We start from the raw sequence: 18,537 nt of genomic DNA on the forward strand, positions 1-18,537 counted from the left end.
TCAATGATTATTAGTCCTATCATCACTTATGGCGCAATCGTCTGGTGGTCAAGGACTAGATTGAGCTCTGCAAGGTCTAATCTTAACAGACTACAAAGAATGGTCTGTGTAGCCCTGTCAGGCTGTCTCAGGACCACTCCTACAGCTGCTCTAGAGAGCTTACTTGGGCTTCTTCCATTGAACTTACGCATTGAAGTTGAAGCTCAGACAGGCGTAAAGCGTCTTATGTACCTTGGCCTATGGAAAGAGAATTCCAAACACTTGTCATGGGGACATCTTGTTTCACAAGTGAAGGATTTATCCTCTTTTATTATGCCTAGTGATTATATGTCACTAAGATATGCTTTTCACAAGCCCTTCAAGATCCATTTTCCTACTAGAGATGAATGGTTCAATTCTCCTCGGTGGCTTAAAGGCAAATGCCTGATATGGTACACTGATGGGTCAAAGATTGGTGCCAAATCAGGAGCAGGAATTTACTGCTCCAATGATGGTACCAAACTTCACTTTCCCCTGGGAAATTATGCCACCGTTTTTCAGGCTGAGGTCTATGCCATTATCTTGTGCTGCAAGTTATGCATAGACAAAGGATATCAAAATACGACTATCCGCATCTGTTCTGACAGTCAGGCTGCTCTCCTATCACTGTCAAGGTGTAAATTCACCTCTTTGTTAGTGTGGGAATGCTTCTCGGTCCTCTGTGACCTATCCACTCATAAAAGGGTATCCCTGCATTGGGTACCTGGACAATGGGTATCGGTGGAAATAAGCTAGCTGATAAAGCGGCACGGGTTGGCTCTAATGCAATTTTCTGGGGTCCTGAACCTGCACTGGGAATTTCTCCCACCTCATTTAGGGCATCCATATTCAAGCTTTATGGCAAAATTGCCCATGAGCAATGGCGCACAGCTGATGGTCAGAGACAAGCTAAGGAGCTAAATCGTGACTGTCTTAATGTACGTCAAAAAAAGCTTTTAAAGTTTAATAGAAACAGTTTAAGAAAGATCATTCGTCTTCTTACTGGACACTGCATCCTCAGGAGACACCTCTACATAATGGGAATAGAATCCAATTCTCTTTGTCGGGGTTGTCATCTTGAAAAAGAGACATCACGACACATACTTTGTGATTGTGAAGTCTATTCTGCTCAAAGATTTGAGCATTTAGGGCAGCATTGTGTCAATGCCTGGGAACTGCAAGATGTTCCTGTAAGATGAATTTTATTTCAGCTATAGGGCTTTCATGCTAATCATGATTTAGGATTTGGGTACAATAGACCTCTGGTCGATGTGCCCTGCTCGTTAGAGCTGCCAAACCTCTGAGACTAAGTCCAATAAAGAAATCGAGAGAAAGGTCTTGCAGATGATATTAAAATAAAATCTTTTTATTTTTAGGAAGAATTAACAGAATTTTAATTTATGGTATCTGATTAAAGCCCATTTAAAGATTCTTCAAATGAAATTCATTACCATGCCATCAAAGGGACTTAGCAGACAATAAAAACAATAAACAGAACATTATGTTCATTTACTGAATTATTATTATTATTTTACAATGTTCATGGCGCTCGTTTATAAATCTGCAAAGCCAAACTTGAATTGAATTTTCTCTACTGCCTTCTATATTGAAAACTGCTTTGCACATCAGCAAAGGCACTTGTTTCAGTAAAGGAAAAGAATTGACCATCAGTCTGTACTAGTTTCAACATAGAAGGACATATATTTCCCAGAGTGCAGCTTCTTTAGTTTGGCACTGAATGTCCTTTCCTTAAGAGGATTTAATTATTATTGTTGAAAATTGAAACTTCAATCTTCAACATTTCTTATATTTCAATTTTTGTTTGATTTTTCATGATTTTATGTTTATTATTGCAAAGATTCTATTGTTGAAATTTACATTGGGTTCAGTGAATTTATAACATTATACACAGGGTGACAAAGAATGCTCGACAAATTGTAACTGATTTTCTTCTGCATTTTTTCAGCATTCATTGATCAATCCTGCAAATGAAAATAATAATTTTTGACACTTTAATAAAGTGTGGAGAGCAGGATTAAGTAAATGACTTTTTTTGGTATCAATTTTTTTCTTTCTTAAAAAAAAATAAAAAGGAAAACTATTTCTTAGTTTTCATAAATAAAGATCAAAAAATTATTTTTTAGTTTTATCTCTAATTTTATTTGTTCTTACTTCTCTCCGCTAGCAATTTTTTCTCCATTTGTTATTTCAAAAAAAAAAATCTGAAATGGAAAATAATCTACAGCCATACTAAAAGGTTTCTTCTACCATGGTCAAGAATATGCTTCTAAAAGGATTTTTAAAATTTAAAAAGATAAAGTTGGATGGTCAAAAATCACAAAGACAAGTATGTCTCTTAAATGAAGAGATTTTTCTGAAAATAAAAATCATAGGAATGTTCAGCAATTATGCAAACAAATGCAAATCATGCAGCTTTCCACAATAAGGTCCTAATAACAGTCAGCAAAAAAATCATTTATAAAGTCAATTCTACAATATATATTTTTTTTTCACATTATGAAACTTATAAAAACATCTAATATAAGGACAATCAAACATAAAAGTTCAAATCACAGATATTGTAATACAAGGAATAAGGGAATAGATACAAAACTTAGTTCAAGAACTCACTAGTATTATCTTGAGGTGTTAATGGCCGGTCAATAACACTCTGTAAGACTTTCATCCACTCAGTTCTATCCTCTTCTCTTTGAACACCAAACAAAAATGTCCTTTCACGAGTCTTTAATGTAAAACCAAATCCTTGTTCCTTCATGCCAGGAGGCACACCTTGCTTCACTGAAAATCCATCTCCATGATAACCAAGGAACACTTCCCCTTTTGGATAAGGATCCTATAAATACAGAGGATTATAGATAGGATACAGAGGATTAAATAAATAAACTTTCACCACCTTAAAATAAAAATACAAAAGCAAGCCGTTTAAAGACCACTCAACCCGTAGTCACATTAATAAAATTTTGAAATTGATAATCTGACACAAAATTCATGTTCAATGTCCATTGAGTACTACATTAAGTCTTTGCGATATGGGGTAAATTTGCCTTATGTCATTGTTAGCTCTGAATTTTCCAATGGTACGATTCTAATAAAAAATTTGAAATTGATAATCTTACGCATCATGTATTATGTCATTTGAGTAAAGAGTTTATGTTATTAGGTAAATTTGCCTCATATCGTTATTGGCTCTTAATTTTGCAATGGTATGATTCTTATAAAAATTTGGAAATTGATAACACAGAAAATTCAAGCACAAGATTGAAAAGAAATTCTAAAATAACATGCATCAAAAGGAAGAATTAATGATAACTCACAAACTTTTAGTTTATATAACTTTTATGTTTATAAGTATGCAAAACATCATGCATGCAGTTTATAAGTATGCATCAATCATCATCAAGAAAGAGGTATTTTTAATTATAGGAATATGATACAGAATTAAATATATTTTAGACTGTAAAATCACTATTATTGAGACTTCCAATAGCATCATTCTTTCGAACACATGCATAGCGATACATTTAATGAGAATTTTCCCCACTTCCTATTCATGTAGTTAGAGCTGGTGTAGATATCAGATCATAAGAATTTGTGTGTGTGCATTGTAGACATTTAGTACTATAATACTATCGTACTAAATGTCTACAATGCATCGGTGTCTTAGTGCTTTGAAATAAATTTTAAAAAAATAAATGACAAATTTCCATCATTAAAGATATAAAAGAAAGTACTCTTAACAAAAATTGATGTTTGAAAGAAAGAATCCCTTATTTTAGGGATAAGAGTTCTTATCTCTCTCTCAAGTTGATAAAATTTTTGGAGGTGTATACCAGAAAACTATATAAAGAACAAAACATAGATAACTTGCAATAAAATATTCAAGAAAAAAAACTTTGCATAGATATTTCAGAAATTTTATGAAAAAAACATAAGTTTTTTTCAAGTAATTCATATTTTATAATGGCTACATATAAAATTATTATTATTAAAAAGTAATTAATTTACAGAAATCTGAACAACTACATTCAAAATTTTGAGAAAATGCAGATAAGATTAAATTTTGATAAAACTCATGCAAACAGAAAAAATAAAACTCATGCAAACAGAAAATTTTTACAACCAACTCAATATTTTTTAACCCTCAAAAGTAAGAAATTAGCAATTTAAACCATAAAAACCAAAAACTTTAACAAAAAAAATTTTTTTTGCACTTCATTTAAAATGTTTTGCCTCAGAAGGAATATACAAAATTTCTACTTATCTCTCAATAAAAACATGGGTATATTTGTCATTTTTATTGAAGCAAAGTAATCAGATTGAAATTCAGAAAAAGACGGTTCAAAAACAATTCAAAAAAATTTCTTATAGCTTAATGCAAAATAAAGTAAAAGACTTTCTAAGAGAATTAAGTAAAACACTACCGGTTATAGAACCCAGTTACAATACCTTTATATAATTTAGTTTCGTGTCTTAATAACTGCACAATCATGCCTTATAAAGTTATTTTTAAATATGTTAGATATGTATTGAATAAATAAGTAGCATTTAATGTACAAATATTTAAAATATAAATTTTGAAAATTTATAAAATTTTCAAATTTATCTTCCTACCAAAGGATCTTCTAAGTACATAAGTTTTCGATCATCCAGCGTAAACCACCTCCACTTGTAAGCATCACTTGCTCTAGGTCCAGTCTTAAACATCCAGCCTTCTTTTAAAAAGTCTCTTGTTAAATATTGGGACAGTTCTATCTCACTGGTACCAGGATATGCAATAAGCAATTTATTTAACTTCACAGAACGAATAGCCATGAACCAGTCAACAATAGCCTGAAAATTTAATACAACTCAAATTACTCATGTAATCAAACAATAAAAAGTACTAAAACCTGGTAAAATAATGATAGAAAAACAATTATAGTAAAATTATTATAAAAAGATGAAGTAAAAAAAAGAGAAATATATTTATTCAATATTTTAAATTGATATGAAAAGAACAAAAGATTATTTCAAAATAGAAAGAATGGAAAGTACAACAGAGTTTATTCATTTTCAACAATACAGTTCTTCGAAACATAGTTCCTTTATAACAGGATAGCCAGTACTGTATTACAAGATTTTAAAATAAACTTATCTCTATAACTACTTTGAAAAATATCTTATCCCTAAACTAAATATGTATGCACTAACAAAACAACTCAAATAAATTAGAAATTGAACCAATGAGTATCAATAAAAAATAAAATATGAACAAAAAGTTAAAATTCTTAAAAAAATTATAATATTTTGATGCATTGGAATTAAACTCATAATAACCAAATCACTTTAGCATCAAAGCTTTTAAAGGCAACCTTTAAGTAAATTTAACAAAGCCAAAAAAAACTGCACAATTATTATTTCATGCAAACATAAAATGTGTTAAAAGTTATCGTAATAATACTTAGTTTCAACTTACCTAGTTTCAACAAACTTAATTTCTAATATTATTGGGATACAATTTACCTAATAATTTTATTTGGTTAACATTGTAAATTCGTTCCTAAACTTAGTTCTTAAATAACTAGTTAATTTTTGGTTACTATAAAAAACTTGTTGAATATTTTTCGTCAAAAAGATTATTTAGCAATTTTGCCAAAAAGTTAATTTTCAATATTCTTTCGAATTCAATAGTCATTTCATATTACATTCAGAGCATATGTTGACTGGACATAGTTTTACGCAGTTCATTATAAAAGTAAATATACTTCAGTAAAAATCGAATATAAGTTACTTTTTTTACTGTTTAATTCTTAAAAAAAGTCAACTTAATATATTTACCAATAAATATTCCTTAATAAAATATTATCAATTATAGTAGAGGAACTTATACTATCGGTTTGAAACCTTTAATATTAATTAAAATTATAAAAAACGTAATAGGAAAAATTACAAAAGAACAATAAATACATATTACTAGTACTTACTGTTAAATAAAGGATAAACAAATATTTCCTAAGTGAATAACATTAGAACTTTTATTAATTTTACATTGACAACATATTTTATTCTTTTTCTGTTTATTGAAAAAACATACATCATTCAACTTTTTTATCTCCAAATAAGAAACCATGAAACAGAAAGATGACAACCATTTTTAAGTGAAGTATAGAGATATAATTATAATTATCCTTTTTATTTCTAAAATATTCTTAATTTTTAAATTCAAATTGGGTTGGAGAGTTCAATCCTGATATCAATTCTTTAAACAATCTAGTATTGTTATGGCATTACAAGTTCAGTCCTTATTGTGGGCTGCTGTAAAATCAGCGTATCCTTATTTTAAGACAAAAATGAGCAGAAATGAAATATATATTAATTTATTGCGCAAAATTGCGACGAAGAGAATTTTATAGTGACGCCATTCTGGGATATACTCTTCGAAAGGTCATATAATGTTTTTCTTTTCTATTCCTCCTTTTAATTATNTTTCTATTTCCCCTTTTTTTTTTTTTTTTTTTTTTTTTTTTTTTTTTTTTTTTTTTTTGAGCTGAACAAAATTTTTAGCTTGACGATTGCTGAAAAGAATAAATTTAATAATAAAATGATTTATTTTTTTAAAAAATATCAAACAATTGGACTAAGGAGGCATGGAAAGCCCAACAAACCCCCAGTCTTCACATAAACTAATTCAAATTACAAGTCAATGCATACTTCCTAAGTGAAACTTAATAGCATGGGAAGAGATGATTGGCGAGTTATCAAAAAATAATACAGCCAAAAAAATAAAGTCATCCCTGATTTATTAACAGTGCATTTTAAATAACCTGACTGAAGACTTAAAGCCAAACGGATTGCTGGAAATTTAATTAAACCCAATGACATATATACTAATGTTAAAAGTGGTCAAAGAAAGAAAGGATAAAAATAAATTTTGATCATCACTTGTCGTAACACTGAATAATAATTAGTTATACACTTGTACTGAAATAAAAAGTTGCATTTATTGAGAATGGAAATACTTGTGTTTATTCTATATAAAATTGAATAAAAATAAACTAACTGATTTTGTTATTTAAAGAGGGATTAGGAAAGATTGATTAAATTTATGAAGTAAAGAAAATTTAAAAATTTGGAAATATATAATGCCTATAATGACATCACATTACACATAATTTATAGACACTTTTAAAGAAATCAAATACCATACAATGAACTTACAGATCCAGTTGTACTGTAAACAAATATGTTTCTAGTGGAACCATCTCGAACATATGTAAATTGTGCTCCATTAGGATTACCAATTTTCTTAGGACAAAATGTCATGTTCAGTTTAGAAACCTCGATGATGGCTTTTGGTTCTTTATGAGCCTAGAAAAGGAAAGAAAGGTGTAATAACCAATATAAGAAGCTCAAATGTTATAAAATATAACTTTTAAAATTTTTAATTACACAATATAAAATTAGATACTAATGCTGAAATGGCTTATAAAATTTTGATACAGGAATACAAAAATGCCAACGAGTAAACAAACTAGTGAAAATAATTGTGGCAACTCTTTATTATCCACTATAAAGATTTAGTGATTGTGAATCGACAGCTTAGATTGGAAAGATTTGTTTCATAAATAATTAAAAATTCTGATTAATAATTGAGTATAGAAAGATTAAATTTTCAAAAAATGATTTTAAAACTAGAGGTCAACAGCTTATTCACTTTAGTTGTTGACCTCAAATTGAGTTAAATTTTTCAGAAATTAAACAAATTTTTTACGATACTTCGCTAGAGAAACACTGGTTAGCAAAAAAAGTTTATTACAGGTTTAAATATTAACTCAAGACCTGAATTAAATATACATGTTAAATAAGTCCTTTTTTCAATATGCACTTAACTACTACTTTATATTAAGCAGAAAGGGGTGTTATTTTTGTCCAACTACTGAGAAAGTCAAACTGCATGGATTTTTAAAAAAAAATGATTTACAGTATTCCAAAAGAATAAAAGATAAAGAAAAATAATAAAAAAATAGAATAAAAAAATAAGCTTTTTAGCGATAATGCCTCAGCCTCTGCCATTTTAACATAGACTATTAGGAAGCATTTATATCAAACCAGGACTGTTTTTCTGGGAACTATGCCTTCCTCTAACACTTTGTAACAAACTAATCTGAAGTAGAATTTTTGAGCATATAAAAAAACACAATAATTATCTTCACATAAATCTACTATACACAAAATACATATTTTATAAACATAAATATTTTTAACCAGATTATATTATCTCTAGAAAGACTGAACATCACTGTATACCTAGAAAGACTGAAAAGGCCAGTTTGGTCCTTCCAAAACTGTTTCAGTGTATATCAATAAGAAATACAAAATCTTATAAATTAGCTATGAATATCTTACAAATTAGCAACGAATTGATTTTTTTCTTAGTTTTTTATATTTATTTATGAAAAAGTTCATTATTCATTACTTATTGTCTAAAATAAAAGTTAAGCATCCCTTTGTGTTAAGTTCATGGACAGTAAGGCTCCACAATGTGGCAAATGCTGATTGTGGCAATGTGGTCAACATTGCGCACAGATTAGCCTTTACATCCCAGACAAACTGGTACCCATCCATCTGAAGCTGGGTGAGCTTCAAGCCGGAACTAGGGCTATAACCACGGTTCTTCACAATAGCTAATTGGCTACAATAATTAAGCATAAAGTTGTTAAATCAGTAATAAATTGGTGAAAAAAATATTGAGAAAATATTAGCTACAATTTTTTTTTTTGGAGCTATGAATTACATATTTATTAATTATTCATTCAAATTCGAAATTTCATTCAGCAAAATGGAAATTTTGCCCCATCAAAAGAATAAGTTAGCGGCGCCCTTGGACATGGGGTATCTACGAAAATACCTATGGGGCCAATTTGAACCCTCCAGTAATTCTACGTTTTATAAATATGTGTTTCTATAAGGTTAACACATGAATAATTAAATAAGCACTTAAATTTGATCAAATTATGAAAAGTCAGAAATACTAAACACTTATAGTAAATTATTTCATAAAAGAAAAAACAAGAGGGGCTGAATCGGTCTCCTCAGTCTTTCTCGTGTTAACAGATAATTTATCAAAAGTGAATTTAATAAGTTTAAAATGTATATTAATTTGAAATATTTAAATATGAAATATTTTCCTAAATTTTGAAACAAATTTAATTTATAACATTTTCAAAACATACTTATTAGAATGAGAACATCTGAGAAGATTAATTTTAAAAAGCAAAACTAGTATGTATTTAATTCGAAGAAACTCTTTAAAACAGAAATATTCATCAGTTCTAGTTCTTCAGTGTCATTTAAAATAACTTATAACAAAATAATATCAAATTGAAAACATTTTTCTTTAAAATACTTTCTTTAAACATATGGGGGAAGGATATTAAGGAAAATGTTAGGTTGAAAATATTTCATGTTAGTTGAATAACATTAATAGAATGGTAAAATTGGGAAAACTAATAGAAATTCCAATTTAGAACTAATAGATATCATCTACAGTTTTTTCTTAAAATTCAAATGTAATTTTAAAAAATACAATATTTCTTGCAAGAAAAGAACATTAAAAAAGAAATTTTTAATTAAAATCTCATTTTTTTTCATAATTCCCAGTAAGATTTATTAGTACTTTTGAATTATGACAAAATTCTCTCTATTCTAATAACATAGGATAAAATAAAAATTAAATTTAAAAAAAAGTATAAATATTGTGCTGTTTATGGTTGGGTATTGAAAAAATAAATATATATTAGAGAGATAAAAATAACTGAATTTTAGAAGAAATATGGCCAAATAATTTATCAAAACATATTATAGTTTGCAACAAGGCGAATGTGTTCCGACAAAAACCCTTGTAACAAAATGACAACAATACAATCTAAAAGAAAAACGATGAGAATTAAATCTTTAACATGATGATGACAACTGCAAAACAAACCAAAATAAAACAGTCTAGAGTTCAGATAAAATGAAATTCACTTTTATTTATCTGACATCAGGGCAGCAGCAGAAATCAACTCATGGTAAGTTCGGAATCNTTGGCGATCAACGTGAATAAATTCTTCACGTTCATACTTGGCTCTAATAAATTGTTCTTTCAAAACACTATAAAATAGAAACTTAATATTAAAAACAATTTAAAGTATAGATATTTGAAGATCTTATTTTATAGCTATAATTTCCAGCTGTAAGATAAATAAAATCTTAAATTAGGGAAATTAGCAACCACTTATTTCAAAGCTTTATTTAAGAAATATAACAGAAAATAATTTATCTAATAATATGTATTTAGGAACAACTATTTTTTTTCAATAAAATTATTTTTACATATTTACTTATTTATTTAACATTAAAAATTTTCTGGGGAATCATTACTATAAATCAATAACTTTACTTGAAGACTGTTTGAAATATCAGTGTTCTCTCTAAACATTTTTAGAAAAGCAACCCACCCTGCCTGCCCATTGATCCCTATAAATGTGCCCTTTTTGTAAAAATAAGCCGCCATCCTTTAAAAACACGGCCTTTTTATTTATATTCCATTTTTAAGAAAAAGTAATTAACTGCTAAAATATAAATTACACGCAAAAATTATCTGCGTTTATAGGTTTAATTCTAATTGCTTTGCTAGGATTATTTTCAACTACTAGTTTTTATAAGCTTCTCTTTTCACAAGGGGGTATATTGATAAATTTCTTAAGTGATTTTAAATTTTAAAATTATTTTTTAAATAAATACCTTTTTTTTTAAAAAATGTGCTTTTAAATGCTCCTTTTCTAATAATTTTAAGTATAAATTATAGAAAAAATCTTTTAAGCTGTTTGTCGAGAAATAATTTTTTAGTTTACTTTCTTTTTGAAAAACATTTATGCATAGAGATTGTCTCTCAGCATGCCTTTAACTATTATTTACAAATTACAAATCTTCTTTTATTTAGATAATGAGCAAAAAAATAAACTTTTGAAATATACACATAAAATTGTATAAGATGGTAACTTAATAATTGTTGAGAATCAAATTCAGTTAGTATGTGATATTACACATTTTGATGAATTTTTACGGTGAACTCAAAGTACCCTTTTCTGTGAGAAAGCACCCAGCCCTTTTTTATTTCTAGGGAGAACTCTGGAAATATATATGAATATTTGATGAGTTATTTTAAAGTTAATATATCAAAATAAAAAATACATTTTTATAACAACTTTCTGTAAGTGAATTCAACTTAGTGTGAAAATTTTTACATCAAGTTGAACTCAGTTATATTTTTAACATTTTCAAAATATATATATTATTTTTAAGAAATTTTATCCTTTATGTAACATTATAGTTCTATATTAAATAATTTTATGGAAACAAATTAAGGAATTCAAGGTTAAAAAAAATGTCATGTAACATGTTAACATAACCACAATATATGATTAAAAAAAATAACACTAATAATGAGAATGAGTGGTGTAAGTGTGTGACTCTGAATTTTCTAACCTCATAAATAAAAATATGGCTAAAAAGTTATTAACTGGTTAAAAAAATAATTTAGAAAATTTCCTTAAAATAATTTAGAAAATTTCTTTAAAATAATTTTGAAAATTTCTGTAAAGTTATCGGTTAAGAATAAGTCCTCACTCTTAATAAATGTTCATCTTTTTTTTCCAAAACAAAATTTAAATTTATAAAAAATTATTTTACTACAGATATAATTTCATGAGGTAAATTACAGGCTTGTTATAATCAGAGGTATTTAAAAACAGTTTAGATTATAAATGTGACTATAAATATGACATTTTATTATAAATGTTGTGTGTTACAAATATTAGAAATGTGACATTCATTCAGAAATTTAAATCTCTTTAAAACGTTATTTAAACTAATTCCATGAGTTTAATGACTTTCGTGCAGTATAAACTTTCAAAGGGAAACATTAATGAGATTTGCGAAAGAAATATATAATACATTATGAGTTTTGAAAGACTTAAAAGGAATGTTAGAAGTAAAGATGAGAAAATTTTAGAAAATTTAATTTTACACAACATCAAATGAACACTGAACAAAGATTTGCGAAAGTTATAAAAGTGTTTCTTCCTTGAATAATTTCATGATCTATCTCACAAAAACTACACTATATATAGAAACACAAAACTGTCATATGCATCATTAAAATGTGAAATCTCCCCCACTTTGAAATCAGATTATTTTCAGCTACTGTCAAATTTGGCGATTAAAAAAAAATCCTGAAAAACAACTGCAGATGCATAGCTAATCAGTTCCTGAAACAATGTTACATAATTACTGCGTCTACTATAAAAAAATATAATTTTTAGAATACTCGCAGTCGTAAAATAAAAAATAATAAAATATTAAACAGAAAACAATATTTTTATGATATATTTCTAATCAACACAATTCTTGATCTTTCGATTCATGAATTGTAGACCTCAGGGGTAAAAGTGATGACCAACATTTTTGTTTTTAGGCAAGAATAGAATTTCTTGTTACAGATATTGCAGAGACTCATGTAAATGAACAAGAATATTAGGTTACTGTCCTGACACAGAGACTTGAAGTACTAGAGAAGAATGAGAGCGTTTATTGGTTATAATTACTTATGATAGAGATGTGAAATTTTTGTAAGAAGGACATCTCTTTTTACCCCCTAGGTCTTCAATTGTATATTTCCCCTTACTTTTGAAGTATGCCAACAAAAATTTTATTATTTATAGTTATATATACAGGGCATCTGCAACATTTTAGATTTTCAAATTCGTGGCTTTTCATAACTTTCCATGATTAATTCTAAGAACTTTTCGTGACTTAACGAAGTTACTATTTTCTCCCGACAAAAACAGAACAATAAATTTGAAAGCATTATAATAACATTAATTGAAATGATAGGTACGACTTTTTAAGATTATTTCTAGATATTTTTCTATTTTTAGTTGGGTTTAACTATAAAAATCGGATTTTTGTAGCGATTCAGAAAACCGGAAAAATCAGTTATCCGGAATAGCGATGGTCCCGATCATTCCGGATAATCGGTTTCCTACTGTACTTTCCTTGTTAATCGGAAAGGAAAGAAATACTCCGGATTTTTCTGTTCTAATTTCGGAATAAAAAAATTCGCCAATGACTGGCTTGCTACAGTTAGAATTTTAAATTGATAAAATAAAAAAAAAATAAGCAAAAATTCTGAAATCACTGAAGTTTAAAAGATAATTCATTCTAGAAATGATGTTCTTTCTTTCATTTCTTGAAAAAACATGACAAAAACATTTTATATTTTAATAAAATATGACTGTGAGTGGGGATTTTGTTAGAAATTCTGATATTTGGAACACCATGAAATTGATAGGGTGATTCCATTTTAAAAATTAGACCAATTTGGCGACCTAAATCCATGACTTTCTTTTTAAAAAAAAGTTCAAATAATCAGGACAGTTCATGACTAATTTTGTTCAATACCGAGATTCATGACTTTCCATGATTTTTCATGACTTTACAGGTGCGCGGATACCTATAAATACAAAAACGCATTTATAAATAAATAAATAAATATATTTTTATAAATCCTATGTCACTTATGCCAATACACTAAATTTATGAGTATCTCAAATTATAAACATGAAGACTGAACTTGATTATAGAAAAACTTCATTGGTTTCAAAAATTATTAAAAGGTGGAAAAGATTGATCTATCATTCAAAATGTATTTGAACTTAAAATATACATGATTACAATAGTAGAATATACAAATCAACATTTTTTGTTAAATACACAAAGTAAACATTTTATGACATTTAATAATACATGTACAGCACGAAAATATTCTCATAGTAATATTTTTACTACATTTCTATTTCAAATATTATAGCGAAACATTGATGCAATTTCTCAAGATTGAATCAATTAATAATAAACACAAAAAAAAAAAGATACTCACTCAGGATCTGTATCACAAGGTCGTCTGTAACATACCGGAATAAAAACTTCATATTTTGCTTTTGCTTTGATATTTCCTACTTCCTCCATCATGCTCACTTGATCTGCATCCCAATTGTCTAAAACAACAGATTTAATTTTGCTAATGTGAGAGCCTAGGTTCCTGTGAAATCCAGCACAAGAGGTGCAGATAAATACTCCAATATTGAAGGATCCCCATTCTGGATCTGAAATTATTTATTTTTTTTAAATCAGTACATATATCATTACTCATATTGATTTAAACATTCATGGAACTAAAGAAGAAGGATATTATGAACCTATTTATTCCATTTAATACAGAAAAGATATCATATTTATAAAATATTACTATTTATCAGAAACGTAGTTGTTAAAAATAATAATTTTTAAAAAAACTTTAAAAACTACACGGAAATTGCACATAGGTTTTTTATGTACAAATTGCATGAATAGAAACTATTTAATACAATGTATCTGTGACACACTTTTGATGCAACATTGACACAGTCTATGTCAGCGATGGCCATTAGCGTAAAAAGCCTTGAATTTACCACTCCACTTCAATTTGCCGATCCCTTTTTGAAATAAAATAAAATTTACAATTAAAAATGAACTAAGTTTGACATTACTAAAAGTTGGAAAAAAATAATAATAAACCAGAAATTTAGTTTCCTTTTTCTTTCTCTTTTAAGAAAATAAGGGGATGATTCCAAATCGTGACCTTGTATGCCAAGATGCCAAATAGATTTTAAACTTGCAAAAAAAAAAAAAATTTTAAAAATCATGAAGATGTTTGCTTGGGGTAGGCTAAGAGTTATACCTTTTGAGTTGGTCCCTTACTGTGATGGTTTTCTTTAGTTTCTCGCCGACTGCTATCCAGAAGTTGCAATGACTTGGCGATTATTCTGCCACAGATCACGATATGGAAATCTCCCCAATAACAAATTTAGACTTTTTAAATAAATGCATTGTTGAATTACATCATGGAACAAATTTAATTTTAATAAATTAATTCATAATAAACAAAAAAAGCATTTTAATGACAAAAAAAATTTTTTTTAAAACCAACTTTTTTTAAAAAATAGAAATAATTTTATAAGCACAAATGACACAACATTGCATTTTTTTAATATTAAATTTAGATTCTTTTTAATGAATTCATAGTTGAGTTTAAAACACAATTAGAATATAATAAAATAATTATGGAAATTAATTTATGATGATAAAGAAAATTTATTTTAATGACAGAAAACTAATTTTTAAAGCCTTTTTTAAAATAATGTAAAAATAATTTTATAATTGCAAATAATAAAGGATTAAAACTTACACAAATGACACTTTCCTTTCATTTGCACCAATTCTTCAATATTTAGGGATAATTTGCAAGAATGTATCTAAGGGGTGAGGACCCCCAAAATATTTCAAGCTCAAAAATTTTATTATACAATATGTATATACATACGTATTGGTTAGAAATTTTTCTAAAAAAATATTTGGACCCACCAAATATTGTCTCCAAGTTATGTGCCGGTAAAATGGAAATCGAAGGCCATTAAAAGTTTTCAAGGTGTTTATCAATTCGTTACAAACAATATTTACTTTTAACAAAGTTCATTACAAATCATCAAAAGGAAAATAATACATATTTCTAAGTTGTAAAAAAGGTAAAACTAAAATAAAATGAGGAAAACAGTCTAGAAAATGTTTAATTGTTTTTTCAATTTGGTATACTGCTTTCATACAAAGAAGAAAAAAAAAATTTACGTTGTTAACAAAAATGTTTTAAATAAACTGGAAAATCAAGGTTATCAGCAGGACGTGCAAGGAGGTTCACTTGCACCCCCCTGGCTTTTTTAAAAAAAAAACAATTAAAGAGATACAGAAAAAAAATTTTGCTATAAAAATTTTTTATTAAAAATATTTTTATTCAAAAACAAATAATTAAGTAATTATTGATACACAACAATTAAAAAATTGTTTAATCAAACAAGAATTGTAATCGTCTTGTTTGCTGTCTAAATTTGTTTATAACTTTTTCAATGAATTCTGAGTCTTATGCACACTGAGCATGTACAAAGTACTTAACCTCTCGCGAGACATTTTAGACCGAATCCATGTTTTGATATGTCGCAATGCACTAAAAGTGTGTTTAATAGTGCATGTAGTAGCTGGAAGAGTTAGGCCAATTTTGATTGCCTCCGCTGCAGCTGAATACAACGGTGTGGCCTCAATAACTAAATCGATGCATTTGAGGGATTCATAAGAATTTTCTCTATTCCTCCACATTCCGTACCATGTTGTTGCTTCAGTGATGAAATTTGGTGAGAGCAGATCTTTACTACATAATATATATATCTTCTAAAACTTTAAGATATGATGCTTTGTCCAGTTTGTTCATCGCATTCGGGTGAAGCTGTAAGAGTGAAAATGCTATTCTTTGTGTAGAAGAAAAACGGTCTTTTAACAAAGATATAATCGAGTCCAAATAAGGAATAAAGATTGACCTCCTGATATTATATTTTCTATTAGTTATTTAGTTTAACTAATAGAATAATTTAGTTAGTTTAGTATAACACAAACTGAGATCTCACAACTGTAAAACTTTATCAACACAATAAATACCAATGTTAGGCATGCACAAACACGTTAGTATACGAAACTACTGTTTGTAGTTATTTCTGTTTCAAAGTCAGTAGCTAGGCCAGCGCCATCAATACAGTTTCTCGTGGCAAAATTTGCAAGCACAAGAAATTCATACTTTTTTTTTTAATGTCTTGTTAACACTGAAGAAATGTATCTTGAAAAAAATTAACAGATGAAAGTATATGTAATTACAAAACAAAATGTAATAACAGAATATTTTAAATTTTTTCTTTGGGAAGGGGTTAGAGGGTTGCACCCCCTTTTATGTTATTCTGCAGGCGCCCTTGTGAAAAATAAAATATAAAATACAGAAAAGGACCTAATTTTATGTTTCTAATTGTTGTGTAACAAGTGTAATATGTTATGTTAATGTTTTATTTGTGTAATGTTGTGTTAACATAATGTATTGTTTAATAATATATAACATATAAACTTTTGATTTTAACTTGATCTATAATTACATTTTTTAACTAATTTTAAAAATTATTAGAACATAGAGTTGGTAGTGTTCAGTTATATTTTAAAAAAGTTTTTACACAATATTACTTAACTTAAAATTTACTCACATTTATTTACTTTATAAATATATTTTTGTAGAAGAGCAATAATAAAACAAACATTTAAAAATTATGTTATACATATATTGCAGGCAAAAATTCCATTTTTTTATTCTATTGCATTTGAATTAAAAATATTTAGAAAAATAATACAGAAATTAAGTGACTTAATAGATTTTTTCTTTGAAAAAAACCGGTTCGTATAAACCATGGTTTAAATCACATTAATTTAAACCAGTTAACAAACTTGAAATAAACCACAAATTTACCAGGAAATTAAACTAAATAGCTTAGATAATTATTCCAATAATTGCAATGCTTTCCACAGAACAATGAAGAAACAAAACAATCACAAATAAGAAAAAATATTTTGAAGAAAACGATATTGCACCAAATGTGAATAAAAGTTTTTAAACTTTGAAAAAAAAATCGTCGAAACATTTTGAACAACAAAGTTCTTTTGAATAAAGACAAGAGGTTGATTTAAGTGGTAGGTTTAAGTGCTCATGACTCATTACAAGAGCTGACCGCACCTAATATCGAATTTACATAATTTATTTTATTTTCTATTATTTTTAATTTTTAACAATTTAAATTTTATACATGCAAGAAAATTGAGCTATCATAACAAAAGTACCAGATTCCTTACGAGAATTTAAAAAAAATTTATACCATATTAAGAATACCTTAAATTTTAAATAATTTTTTTTTTATAATTTGTTTACATTTAAAAATAATTTTAAAAAAATCAACATCAGAATTTAAATCATATCAAATAGTTGAGAATCGTAAACATTTGTCCTTTTAAAAGCGATTTATACTAACTTATTTAAAAAGCAACTACAACATATCTCATTTTTCATAGTTCACAATTGTAAACAAAAGATAGTTTATGGTGGCCGTATACAATAGAACGATTGTTATGAAGTATGAAAATATTTTACTTACTTTTTTTTCCACATTCTGCACAAGTATTATTCCCTGGCCTTTTCAACAACTCCTGTAGTTTTTTACGCCTTGCTTCAGCCATACTTTTCGATTGAAATTTCAATGAGTATTTGCTTTGATTTCTAAAAACATTATGAGTCATATGGGGTTTGACATCTCTCTCTGCTGGGAGGAAGCCATTTTTGAACTTCCTTAACTTCTGACCAATAGATGGCAGCACACTCGATTTACTCTCTGCTTCTGACAATCCCGTCAGTTCATCTGCATCTTCCTTGGAATCGTCTGATCTCTTTTTCCAGCAATCAAGTATGCAACTTGCGTTGTTTACTAAAACAAACATCGATGCAGGAGATGATGGGTTATTAAAAAA

At 27.6% G+C, this 18,537-nt stretch overlaps 1 protein-coding gene across 1 annotated transcript in view; it reads right to left on the reverse strand.

Moving 5' to 3' along the window:
- The window catches only part of LOC107440111 (arf-GAP with dual PH domain-containing protein 1), a 31,973-nt gene extending 13,466 nt beyond the window's left edge, over positions 1–18,507 (reverse strand). The window contains exons 1-7 of the mRNA XM_043039081.2: positions 18,168–18,507; positions 14,000–14,225; positions 10,060–10,170; positions 8,617–8,710; positions 7,237–7,386; positions 4,651–4,869; positions 2,650–2,872 (exon numbers count right to left, since the gene is read on the reverse strand). Of these exons, the coding sequence (XP_042895015.1) occupies positions 2,650–2,872; positions 4,651–4,869; positions 7,237–7,386; positions 8,617–8,710; positions 10,060–10,170; positions 14,000–14,225; positions 18,168–18,507 (1,363 nt within the window). The remainder of the gene's footprint in view (positions 1–2,649; positions 2,873–4,650; positions 4,870–7,236; positions 7,387–8,616; positions 8,711–10,059; positions 10,171–13,999; positions 14,226–18,167) is intronic.
- Positions 18,508–18,537: the final 30 nt, after the last annotated feature.

The sequence above is a fragment of the Parasteatoda tepidariorum genome, chromosome 1 (assembly GCF_043381705.1).
Source record: "Parasteatoda tepidariorum isolate YZ-2023 chromosome 1, CAS_Ptep_4.0, whole genome shotgun sequence".
NCBI lineage: Eukaryota > Metazoa > Arthropoda > Arachnida > Araneae > Theridiidae > Parasteatoda > Parasteatoda tepidariorum.